General features: G+C 48.2%; 1 protein-coding gene across 3 annotated transcripts; it reads right to left on the bottom strand.

Moving 5' to 3' along the window:
• Positions 1-1617: 1617 nt before the first annotated feature.
• On the bottom strand, positions 1618-11302 carry LOC120797221 (E3 ubiquitin-protein ligase Topors-like). Of its 3 annotated transcripts, none has more exons than XM_040140676.1 (4): positions 11071-11302; positions 7808-10344; positions 6275-6412; positions 1618-4967 (listed from the first exon to the last, which is right to left on the bottom strand). In XM_040140676.1, the coding sequence occupies exons 1-4, from the start codon at positions 11161-11163 to the stop codon at positions 2588-2590; spliced, it is 5148 nt and encodes a 1715-aa protein (XP_039996610.1). In that variant the 5' UTR covers positions 11164-11302; the 3' UTR covers positions 1618-2587. The 3 variants fall into 3 exon arrangements, with proteins under 3 accessions (XP_039996610.1, XP_039996611.1, XP_039996612.1); XM_040140677.1 differs by having other exon boundaries at positions 6275-6409; XM_040140678.1 differs by lacking the exon at positions 1618-4967 and adding an exon at positions 7530-7601 and having other exon boundaries at positions 6365-6409.
• Between the last annotated feature and the right edge of the window lie 418 nt (positions 11303-11720).

The raw sequence follows: 11720 nt of genomic DNA, 5'->3' as shown, positions 1-11720 counted from the left end.
AGCTTTCACACCACTGACGTCTCATGTTTTAGTCAGTTTTGCTTCACCTTTCTTTCACTTTTTTAAAGTGTTGCCTTTTTCTCATTTTCTCTGTCTCCTCTATCATTATTTTAAATACTTTACACTGTTTCCGACCTTCCGCCTCGTCCTCTTTACTTTTTCTTCGACCAGAGTCAAGACTCGCCGAGGATCCGCCGCAGATTGTGTGCGTTTAACAGCCATTTAATCGGCTCCCGATCGTCTGAATTAGTGTGAAAGAGCTTCTCTCTCACTCCCTGGAGACTCATTATCCCTCTTAGTTTTCATCCTCTGTGGTGAGAGAAGAGGAGGAGATGGAGGCAGGGAGCGAGAAAGTGAAGGACAGGGAGGTGGAAAGAAGAAGGAGGAGGTAAGCAAGCAAGGAAGGAGTGATGAGGAGGAGGAGAAGAGTGAAATCCAACTAAAGACTTCACCCTGAAGGTTCTTCTGGCTCCACCTGGAGGTGAGAAACACCGACTGCACCCAGCAGAGCTTTTTCAAATTTTGAAATCCTGCGGTTCCTCATCAGTGTTTCCAAATTACAGCTGATTCTCCAGTTACTGGTACATTGTTCATGAAAGCAGGGTCTCTTCAAAACACCTAAAAGGCTTGGAATTCAAAAGAAGGCCTTAAATTTATTAGAAAGTCTTAATTTTAAAGTATTTTCTCTTGTCTGCTGTGGGCGGTAATACCAGTTACTTAACGTTCTTGTATTCAATCACAGACTGTTGGGAGAAGTTGCCCCCCAATAAACTATAAGTCGATTTTAGCCAAAAACTTTGATGAATAATTTGTGCTTGGTTTAATCCATTCATTCAGGTCCCGGTATCTTTAATTTAATTCATGATTAAAACTTACCGCTCTACACTGCAGGAAGTACTGAAGTAAAGGTCATGTGATACTAAATGTTTCTAGGCCTGTCGTTCCTACTGGTTTTATTGTATCTGGTATTAAAAAGGTCTTGAATTTAACTTGAGCCCTGCAGAAACCCTGGAAAAGACAACGCTGCTGCTGAGCTGTTCGCAGGGGATTTTTAATGCTAGATAACACGAACTGATCTTTAAATGTGAAAGCAGTGGGATCTGATTCATGAAATGCATTTAATTCAAAGTATTCAAACTTGAGCAAATGTAAACGGTCACATGGTAAAAAGTTGAAAAGGTTATTGGCATTTGGTACCATTTCCTAGTAATACACCCTTTACGAAGACTGAAAGCTGAAACCAATGGCTTTGTTTCTAAATCATTTACTAATGCTTTATAGATCAGTAATAAACCATTAGTAGCACCAACTTTGCCAGGGTCTGAATGGATCCGATTGCTGTTTACCAGCTCTATTAGGTAATAAATGCATAAACGGTTTCACACTTTTCTCATGAGCCATAAAGTCTGAAGTTGAAAATCAAGTGTCCTGCTACAGGAATTTTTTTACGACGTGGCAACCCAACCCGAAAATTATTCATCATCAATTAAATGATTTATTAGCCAAGAATGAAGCCATTAGTTACAACTTGTAAAGCAATTTTAAAGAGTGACTGATTAGAAATCGGAACCATGTGGCTTCCAGTTGACCGGACACTCAAGGAACCAAAACACTGGCTCACTTTCTGACCAAACCTTTATTCAGTTTTCTTTAACTGGTGAGTTTTTCCTAAAGAACATGTAAACACACACATTCACTCATTTACACGACAACCAGACCGGGATGAAACTGCAGCCGTCTCTCGTTTTTGAAGGATAATTCCTATGTGATGTTTATTTCCTGTGTTCCTCCATCACTGTCCAAACTTTTCTGTTGATTTTTAAATCCTGTTAGCAGATATTGGTGACGTTACCTTTTCCCCCTCGTCCTTAAATTCCCATTTTACAGCGTTATACGTTTGACAGACAGGAGGCGGGCTCAGTGTTTCCCGAGACACTGATGAAAAATGCAGGAGGCAACCCGATGTCGTCGGTGGGCTCAAATACTTTCCTGTGACTTGTCCTTCCACTGGGGCTGGGACCAATCATCAAGTCATCAACAATTATTATCATGAGGACCAACATATCAACAAATAAAATAACTTGGCAGTTCATTTTTTTCCTCTCTCAATAAATTACTTTCTTGATAATCACATTTATAATTATTTATTAATTGAATTTTTTTTTTTGGCGTCAGGGCAAATACATTTGTATTTGTGTTGAGGAAATTTCTTGTAGTTTAGTAATAAAGACTAAATTTTTATCCCTCCCCTTTATTGCAAACAAAGGGCTGTTTACACGCCAAACTGTGATTATAAAAATTATATCAATACTTCGATCAAATATGACGATTCATCCAAGTTTCTCATCGTCCCAGCTCCAGAAAAAAAACAAACGTCAAGTCACATTTTAAAGTAATTATTTCAGCTACGTTGCTTTCAGTGGTACAAACTTCATCCCAGGGATGAAATGGGCAGAAAGGGGTTAAATTTTAAACACAATACATCTTAGAAACAAAAATAGCAACAGAGGTAAAAATCAAGACTTCTTTCCTTATATTTTCTCCATTAAGTCTTCGATACATTTAAATCTCTCTTTATTTGTGTGTCCTACGTGGCGGGGTGTGTGTGTGTGGTCCAAACACTGCTGGCTGAGTGTTCGTCAACGGCCGACTGAGAGTCCGAATGGGCTTCAATGAAGGAGTCCGAGTTCCACTGGTTCTCGACAGACTGGGGGGAAGACGTGATGTGATTGTCTGCGTGGAGCTGACAGTCTCTCCGAGAGCTTTTTGAATGAGCGTCAACGGGGAGACCATGTGCTGAGCGGTTGTCGTTGGGGAACTGTGGGTCGGAGCTGGGACCAACGTGGTTGCGATGTTTTGAGCGGGATTCGACGGTAGCTTGGGATCGAGAACTGCACTTTCTATGTGATGTGTTGAAGGTAGAGGATGGTAAGGCTGTGTGGTTGAAGTGTCCGTCTATGGCAGTGGTGCTAAAGTAGGAAGAATGTAAGTTAGCAGGTGGCAAAGGACTTGTACAATGCAAATTGACGGGTGGCGGGTGACCAAGAGCTGATATATCCTGACGATTGACCGTTGACGACTCCTTGCTGTCTGTCAGTCCTTCTGAAGCTACACCGGAAGAGTGGAGGTCAACGGTAGATTTGGGACTTCTAGGGTCCAGGTCAATCGGTGACAACCTGCCGCTGGGAGCTGTTGTCGGCAGTGAGCTAATTCCAAGCCTTTGCGACAGGTTCTCTCTTTTATTGGAGGAGTGGGAGTCAGTGGGTGGTGAGGGATTTTGAGTCCTGGAATCAAGGGATGAAACCAAAACAGCAGGTGATGTGTCGTTAGAATTGACTCCTGAGAAAACACCACTACCTGCAGAGACACCGCTGGAAAGATGGAGGTCAACGGGTACTACCCGACAGGAATTCGGGATTAAAGTCGTATTCCTGCAACCTCTGGAGGTAGAGTCGGTGTTGGCTGGTTTCTCTTTGGACCAGCCGGTCTTGGCAGAATGGAAATCAATGGGAGATAAAGAATTCACAGGATGCAAATTAATGGGTGAAGATCTAAGACCACAGGAAGGCATTGCCTTTGTGCTATCACGGCTGGAATGTAGCTTTGAAGAATGAAAACTATTCAAGAAGTCCAGATCTGGTAAGCAATCAGCACTTGTGGAACTCTTTCCGGACCCAGAAGATGAATGGGTCTCAACGGGAGGCTTGTGACTTGTGGAATGGATGCTGGTGTTGAATGCTCTGACTCCGGAGGGAGCAGCTGCATGGGAGTCGACGGGTGCTAAAAGACAGGAAGAATGCATGTCAACGGCTGGATTGCTGCCAGTAGGGGGCAGCTCTCCTCTCAATGCCAAAGCGCTCGTGAAATGTTTCTTCAGCGTTGAAATGGGGGGGATGGCCTGGTTATGTCTGGGCAGCTCAGGAACCAAACGAGAGTCAACATGGGAGACGGTGGGATTTGAATTGAGGTCAACGGGAGTATTTACACCAACTGGGTCGAAGTCAACAGAGGCGTGAAGTGCGTGGAGGTCAACGGGGGAGATGGGTGACAGGTGTGGACTCCCGACATCTTTGTGTTTTAACGGCGGTGGCGTGTTTCTGTTGTACGACCGGACAGGACTGGCCTGTTTCAAGCGTGGAGGGATGTCCACACCCCCCTCTCTGACTCTGCACTCCTTCAGCTGCTGAATAGGAGGCGGCAGGGGGTTTGAGGTATGACATGTCGGCAAGTCCAAGTCCAGGTTTCGGTCTCTGACGTCGTTAGACTGTGGCTCCTCGGGCAAATCGCAACTGGGATGTCTCGTCTCAGCCAACCAGCCACCCCGGTACGAATGAGCCCAACTGGCCTCACACGGATCCCGAAAACGCTTTCTTCTGGTGTCAGGTGAGCAACTGCGCTCAAAGTTCAAAGAAAGGTCACAACCAGGTGCAGCGATTCCCTTCAGGTCATTGGGGATGGATGTGAGCAGAAAGCTGTCAGAGGTCGAGACTTCAAAGTTTCTTTTGCGAAAATCCGTCATTCTGGGGGCAGAATCGTTGCCTCCCGTTTGTTGAGAGCCACCGTCGACACTAGTTGCTTCTCTTGGATTATTAGCAGGGGTTGCCTTTGTATCGGCCTTTCTGATTGGTCCGTGATCGCACCCTAGCAGTGAACCAATCTCTTCAACGTTTTCCACGTCCACATCATGATCGCTGTTGTCGCTGTTATCAATGGCGATGGGGCCTGCAGCCTCAGACTGGCCAGCTGGCTCGGTCTCCGACCCGTCAGATCCTCGATCTAGGATGTCAACAGGAAGCTCGCCAATTTCTGCATCCAAGGCCCCACCCACACCGGCAGAATGCACCAATGGGAGAGGAGGAAGGTCGGAGAAATCAACGGTCTGCTGGCTGCTGAGCGGACTGCTGCTGTTACTGTTTTTGTTGGCGTCGTGGCTGCTGTCGCTGTCAAGGGTGATGATAACCGGAGAACTGAGAGAGAGAGAGACTGCGTGTTAGTAAAGTTTCACAACTTTGAATTTCCAACATTCACCCTCATAGGACCTAAATTATGCAGCCTTATATTTCAAGTTCTTGATGGATAAACAAAGACTTCCACATTTACAACCGTAAGTGTTGGGTCCTGCTGAGTTCACCACAAAACAAGAATTCTCAGCTGCAGAGTGAGCTGATTGATCCCCAGTCAAGTGACCATGTTGTGTTTAAACTAACAATTACGGTCGCTATCCGTCAGGGGTTTGATTTCCATAGCCGGGCCCCCTTCAGATCTTGCACCGAGTTGGCAAGATCGCCGTTTTCGCAAAGCTCCTCAGCCAATGAATCCCTTATCGAATCATTCAATCACAATCTCTCTTTGAACAATATCTTTCTGCCGCCAGCAACTTAAAAATAAAGAAAGAAAAAAACCCCAAAACTGTTGACCTACTGACACGCGCTGAGATTTATCTTGATCCGATTGTCTGGTTCCATGATATCAATGAAATTAAAGCAATTCTAGGCTTCAGCTAACCACAAACAAAATTTTGCTGTTTTTCAACTCAGTGTATAAAATGTCAGAAAATACTGATAAATACCCGTCACGCAAACACATTTTTTGTTCTGTCTGACCAACAGTCTAAAACCCAAAGATATTCAGTTTACAGCGACAGAAACAGCAAATCCTCACATTGGAGAAGCTGCGAACACAATTGTTGATTAATGTGACCAGTTCTAACCACCCAATATTATGTATTTCAGTAACTAACATTTTTGACTGATTCAGGAGTGAGGAACTACAGCCCGCAGACGTTTTTAAAGACCAATTCAGAGGAAGAAACTCAACAAAATTACAAAAACTGTAGCATAGCAGTAGTCTGCTTGTTGTCTTCTGAGCAACTTTTCATTTTTACCATTTAAAAATACCAAACTATTTACCATCACCATTTAAAATGCAGAGAGAGAAACAGACCTTTCGATGAATTCGTTTGATAAAAAAACATAAGGGAGCAGAATTCTTCTTCCTGTCGATGGGACAAATGGTGGCAGGCTGCCCCCTGCTGGCTGTTTTTACAACTGCTGAGAGCTTGGACTGAATGTCACACGTTTCAACCAGATCTAATGTTATTTCATTTCATCGGTTACTTAACTTTTTTACAGTTTTATTGTAATTCTGAATAAAACTGGTCAGGTAACAGTGATGAAAATGAATTCCTACTGTGGAAAATGAAGGTTTTTCTTTCCCCGCACCTAATCGCACCATATGTTTAATTTTCCAGCCGCATGGCTGCTGCATGCTGTACCTGCTGTGTTGTATTTTGCGGTGGTGTTTCCTGCGGCGTTTTCGTGTGGGAGGTTGTGTTTCGTGGGAGGCGATGGTGCCCTCGTAGATGATTTCCACGCTGGGACTCCGGTCGTCTCTGCACCTCCTGCTGCTGCTGCTGGACGACAGATGGGAAACGAGTGGTTTTTAGCTCAAACTATCGGGTTTATTCAACTTTTTCCACAGAGCCACATTATCATAAATCTCTTTTTTCCTGTGAGGTTGGTTCGTACAAGTGTTGAGAGCCAGATTCACCAGACTGTCGTACCTGGATAAACTTGTCATAAATCGCTTGATTAGCCCCGCTGAACGCCACCTGTTCACGAGGAGACGCAGGTTTCAACGTCCCCAAACCCTTGTATAAAGCTGCCTGTTCTGTTTGTAGGAAGGTTTCCCTCACAAAACAGAGTTTTAAAAAAATAAAAGAATTTCGCACCAGAGCCTCAAGTCGCGCCGTCACAAATCTGCATTACACAGAGGTGTTTGTTATTAAGCCTACCCTCATTATATATCTATAAAACAAAACAAAATTAAAAAATAAAAACATCAGTACAACGAAACACAGTTCAAAAGCAGCACAAACTGCAGCCTCCAAAATTATCATTAAGTTGAATCAACTCGCCTTGAGACAGTTTCAACACAAACTGAAAATCAGAACCTTCATGAAGGAGGATTTATTACAGGACTGTGGGATCAGACTGACTTAGGTTTAGCTGGGTGTCCCTAATAAACTGCCAACTGAGTGTATTTTCAGAATCAACTCATTATCAGTCACGACCTTATACGAGTCACTTTTCAAACAAAAATACCAAACTTTGTGTGAGAATTAGCTGCTCTTCTCTGTCACAGTAAACTGAGGATCTTTGGGTTTTGGAACAAGACACCTTTAGACCTGGGGCTGCAGCGCTGCTTCTGCTGTCATGACCATGAAGAGTTTGGTCTCATGTAAAAAAATAACAGTGAAAGACAATTTGTTTTTGATTATTTTCTGTGATTTTGCATAGTTGATCTATTGGGTTTAAAAAAAAAAAAATAGCCTAAATCTCTTGGCGATTTCAGCTCTGTGTGACTGTGCTGACCTGGAATGTGAGTATCGATCAATGAGTTGTTTCTAACTGCAGCTAACCCTGCTGTATAGAGTACAACGCATGGGTTGGCTGCGACAAATACAGGATGTATAGATTATCTAGGAAATGTCAGGAAATAGTGAAAAATGTCCATCACAGTTTCCCCACAGTCAAAGGTGACGCTTTCAAACGTCTTGTTTCGTCCAAGCAAGCGTCCAGAACCCAGAGAAAATCCCTTTACTGTGATAGGAAACAGAGAAAAGCAGATAATCCTCACATTTGAGAAGCTGCAACCAGATTCAGCTTCAAAATGACAAACAATTTACCGCCTGAAAACTACTGTCGACTAGTTTTCTGTTATTTGATTAAACTTTTCTGAAGCAATGACTTCGAATCATTTGAATACTGGTACAGTCAAAACAGAAACGTGTGTCGTCTGCTCTCACCTCTCTCCACAATAACTAGCGCTCTCCCTGTGAGCCTCCCTCCTGGGCCTCTCTCTTCTCCTCCCTCCATCTCTCCCCCTCCTCCTCCTCCTCTCCTTCTCCCCCCTCTCCCTCCTCTTCTCCCTGCGGAGGCTGCTGCTCGGCCTCCAGGTGGGGTCCTTGTCATTGCTGTCCAGGTGGCGGCTCTTGTACTTCCTCTTCCCGCCAGGTTTTTCTCTGTGGTAGGCGTTGCCTGGGGAGAGCGAGGGCGTCGGCGGCGTCTGCGGTGGCGGCGACGACGGCTGCGGGGAGGAGCCGAGGGGTGAGGAGGAGGAGGAGGAGCGGGACGGTGAGGACACAGAGGAGGTGAGAGGGGAGCAGTGGTACTCCCAGCTGGAGTCGGGCGGGCTGGGCGGCAGCGGCGAACCGGACTCAACGCTGGTATGAAACGGTGAGGGGGAGTGGGAGCGGCGGCGCATCATTGCGGGATAAATGGAGCGGTTTGGGTTGAACAGGGTGCCGCTCCTCTCCCGCCCTCTCCTCCTCCTCTTCCTCCTCCTCTTCTCCCTCACCACCTCGCTGCCGGACTGCTTCCTGTCTCTCCAGCTTTCCCGCCGCTGCTCCTTCGGGCTGAGCGTGCACACAGACTCCAGGCTTCGTCCAGAGCTGCCCGACCACAAGCGTGTACGTGAGTGACGCCCGCCCGCCTCGCCATCTTTCTCCTTCGGCTTGTTGTCCTGCTCCTCGCGGTAGGCATGAGATGTGGAGGGAGGGATTGTGGGTAGGTAAGAAAGAGGAGGAGTGGTGGAAGGGAGGGGAGGAAGCTTCTCGCCCGTCTTCTCCTCCCCTTTCTCCTTGTCCTCCTCTTCCTCGGTGTCAGAGGAGAGCTGCACCAGCTCAGGAGTCCGCTCCGCGATGGGCTTCTTGTACCCGACGATCAGACACTCGTCCTCCGCCTCCTCTTCCCGCTTCTCTCCCCCCTCCTCGTTGGCTGTCCCCTGTGGGGCGGGGCTGAATGACAGCGGGGCGAGCGAACACGACGACTCGGCGGTGGAGTAGGAGGGGCCCGGTGTTTCGTCGTCCCAGGCTGACAGGCTAAGGCAGCTTCCTGTTGGGATGACATCGTTGTGAGCGCCCCCTGCCCTCTCCTCCGACCTTCCTCCCGCCCGGCTCTCCTCTTCCTCCCCCTCTGATATGGCGATGACGGAGCTGCTGTCGGAGGGGCTGCTGGTCCTGTCCAGCTCAAGGGTGGCGGCCAGCGGCTCGTACACCGCCTGCAGGTCGTAATTTTCCAGACTAAGTGGCGAGCGGGCGAAGCTGACCAGCTCGTGCAGGAAGTGGTCGGTACGAGCCAACAGGAACGGTCGCAGCTCTTCTTCGATGGTGGGTGTGTCCTCCAGGCCGTGGCGGGCCAGCTGCGCCATGATGATGCGCTGGACGATGTCGACCAGCGTGCCGTGTGCACCGTACAGCACGGTGAGCTCCCGCCGCAGCCAGGGGCGGAGTCTGTTCAGGTGGCCGGGGTTACGACGGAAGCTCTCTGCTGTGATGTCACACTGCTGCCCCTGGTTACCGCTGACCCCGGCGACGCCGCGGACCCGTATGCCGCAGCGGTAGAGGGCGCGGCGGAAGGCCACAGTCTCTCTCTCCCTCAGTCGCCGCACAGTTCCGCCTTCTCGCTGCAACCGCTGCCTTGCCGCCAGACGGGTCATCAGCCGCCGTGAGGCCCGGTCATTGGGGGCTGCTGCCACTGCCCCCCCCAGCCCCGTCAGTCCCTCAAATATCACCCCACGCTCAGCCACATCTGCCCCCCCCCTCATCCTCTGCTGCTCCACGTCTTCTCCCTCCCCACTGTCCTCCGCAACCACGGGAGAGATGGCGGGATGGTGAGTAAGAGGAGGGAGAGGAAGAGGAGGAGAATCAAGATACCACTCCCACACCCCCGTCCTCCTGCTTCCTCCTCCTCTTCCTCCCCTCTCCCTCCTCCGTCTCCTCGTGGTGGTCTCTCCGCCGTCTGCCACCCTGTGCCTCCGTAGCATCAACCTCATCTGGTGGTCGCTCCTTGCCGCCGACGCCATCGCCGCCACCATCGCCACAGTGGCGGCGACACTGCTGTTGGCGGGCGCCGGTCGCAGCGTGTACTCCTTGAAGTCGTTCTCTGCACGGACCGAGTGCAGGATGGAGGCGAAGGGCTGCTTGCAGAGCGGACACTCGGCCTTGTTGTGCGACCACTCCTGGATGCAGGGGAAGCAGAAGCGGTGCAGGCAGCGGTCCAGGTACGCCAGGTTGTTGAAGCGGTCCAGACAGATGGGGCACTTGGAGTCAGGCGACGCGTCCTCTGCCGCCACCACCGCCCTCGCCGAGGCTGAGGCAGAGGAGGTGGGAGGCGAGGAGGTGGCGGCAGCAGGGGTGGACGTGTTGCTGGTGTTTTTCCTCCTGCTGCTGCTGCGACTGCTGCTCTCTCGACTCCTCTCCTCTTCCGCCGGCTGACCTCCTCCCGCTGCACCTGCACCATCACGGCGACGCACACGCAGTTTCATCCGCGTGGGCGCCATCACCTGAGCACAGAGAACAGACCGTGAGATGGATTCAGGAGGATCACGTGACCATTCTTCTCTCACTTCCTGAGTGCTAACTTTCTTGTAGCTTTCATATCAGACTGTGACCACAGATCATATCAGAAGCAGCTGAATGTCTTGTTCTTGTATTGGGGATTTGGTTAATGCTACCTCTGTTATGTTTCTGTGACTTCAGGAATGGTACATGTAGGCTCTAAGGTATCTAACAAAAACTACACCTGATGAGGAGGAACAACAGTTGCCGCTGGACAGTTTTGTCACCTGATGATGCCTCAGTTTGGACCATAAGTTAGTTCTTCAGTGGTGGCGCAGGAGAAGAGGCTTACGGAGAGCTAAGCTACCTTCACCCTCCGTTAAGTTTCTTTCTGGTTTCTCTTTCTCCGTTACAACAAAAAAAAATTAAGAAAAATTAAAAAAAAACCGAATCAAACCACCGGAGAGAAAGACGCTACATTACTGACATTTATAGCTGCTACTGACCTAACATGCTAACACCAGCGAACAGAGCTGTTAGCATTTAGTGAACCGGCAGGCTCAGATATTCTCTCCTCTTCTCGCTTCCAAACACGTTTATCAGTTTTATATTTAACACCCAGGACCATTGGTCACCATCGGTAAACGCTCGTTTTACTGCGGCAGATAACAACAAACACAGGAACATTCCTGTTAGCCTGTTAGCATGCTAACACGGTTAGCTCTCTGTACCAGAGCAGAAGTCGACTCCCCGGGTCGCTCCGGGAGCTTCTCATCCGGGTTTTTCTTCCTCCTCCGGGCAGAATTCCGCACTGTGAGCGGCATCCGCTGTCAGCCACGTTGTCGGTCTCCCGAACTCCGCAGCTCAGATCCGTTCAGATCGAAACTCCGGTTAGAAAGTGAGACATTTGTGTCGGGCGTTTTTGTCCGTAGCGAAGCTACCCACAGCTGGAGTAAGAAAGATGCCGCGGTGGATGACGGGAAAAGCAACGCACCCCCCCCCCCCCCCCCTCCTTAGCCAAAGATCGTAAATAAAAAAGGACGACTGACTCACAACACAACACCTGAAACAGTGGACGCACATTTCCACATTTTCGCTTCATAAATTATTTTGACCCATTATCTACTAATATTATGTGAAATCATAAATTTTGACTTCATAAATAAAAACATCTGTCGTGGGTTTTATTTAGCATCTCATTATTCTGGCCTCGTATTTCATTGCTTTATTTTAACATCTCATAATTTCGACTCACAATAAGAAATGTTATTTTTTTCATGCTAAACTTTTCATACACATTGTTTCTTTTCTTGGAGTGAAAATAAAAAATGGCACTACATCCTCCAAGAAGTTGAGGATAGGATGTACTTCTTATTTGTTT

Source organism: Xiphias gladius, chromosome 12 (genome assembly GCF_016859285.1).
Source record: "Xiphias gladius isolate SHS-SW01 ecotype Sanya breed wild chromosome 12, ASM1685928v1, whole genome shotgun sequence".
Classification (NCBI taxonomy): domain Eukaryota; kingdom Metazoa; phylum Chordata; class Actinopteri; order Istiophoriformes; family Xiphiidae; genus Xiphias; species Xiphias gladius.
This window is presented reverse-complemented; position numbering and strand designations above follow the sequence as displayed.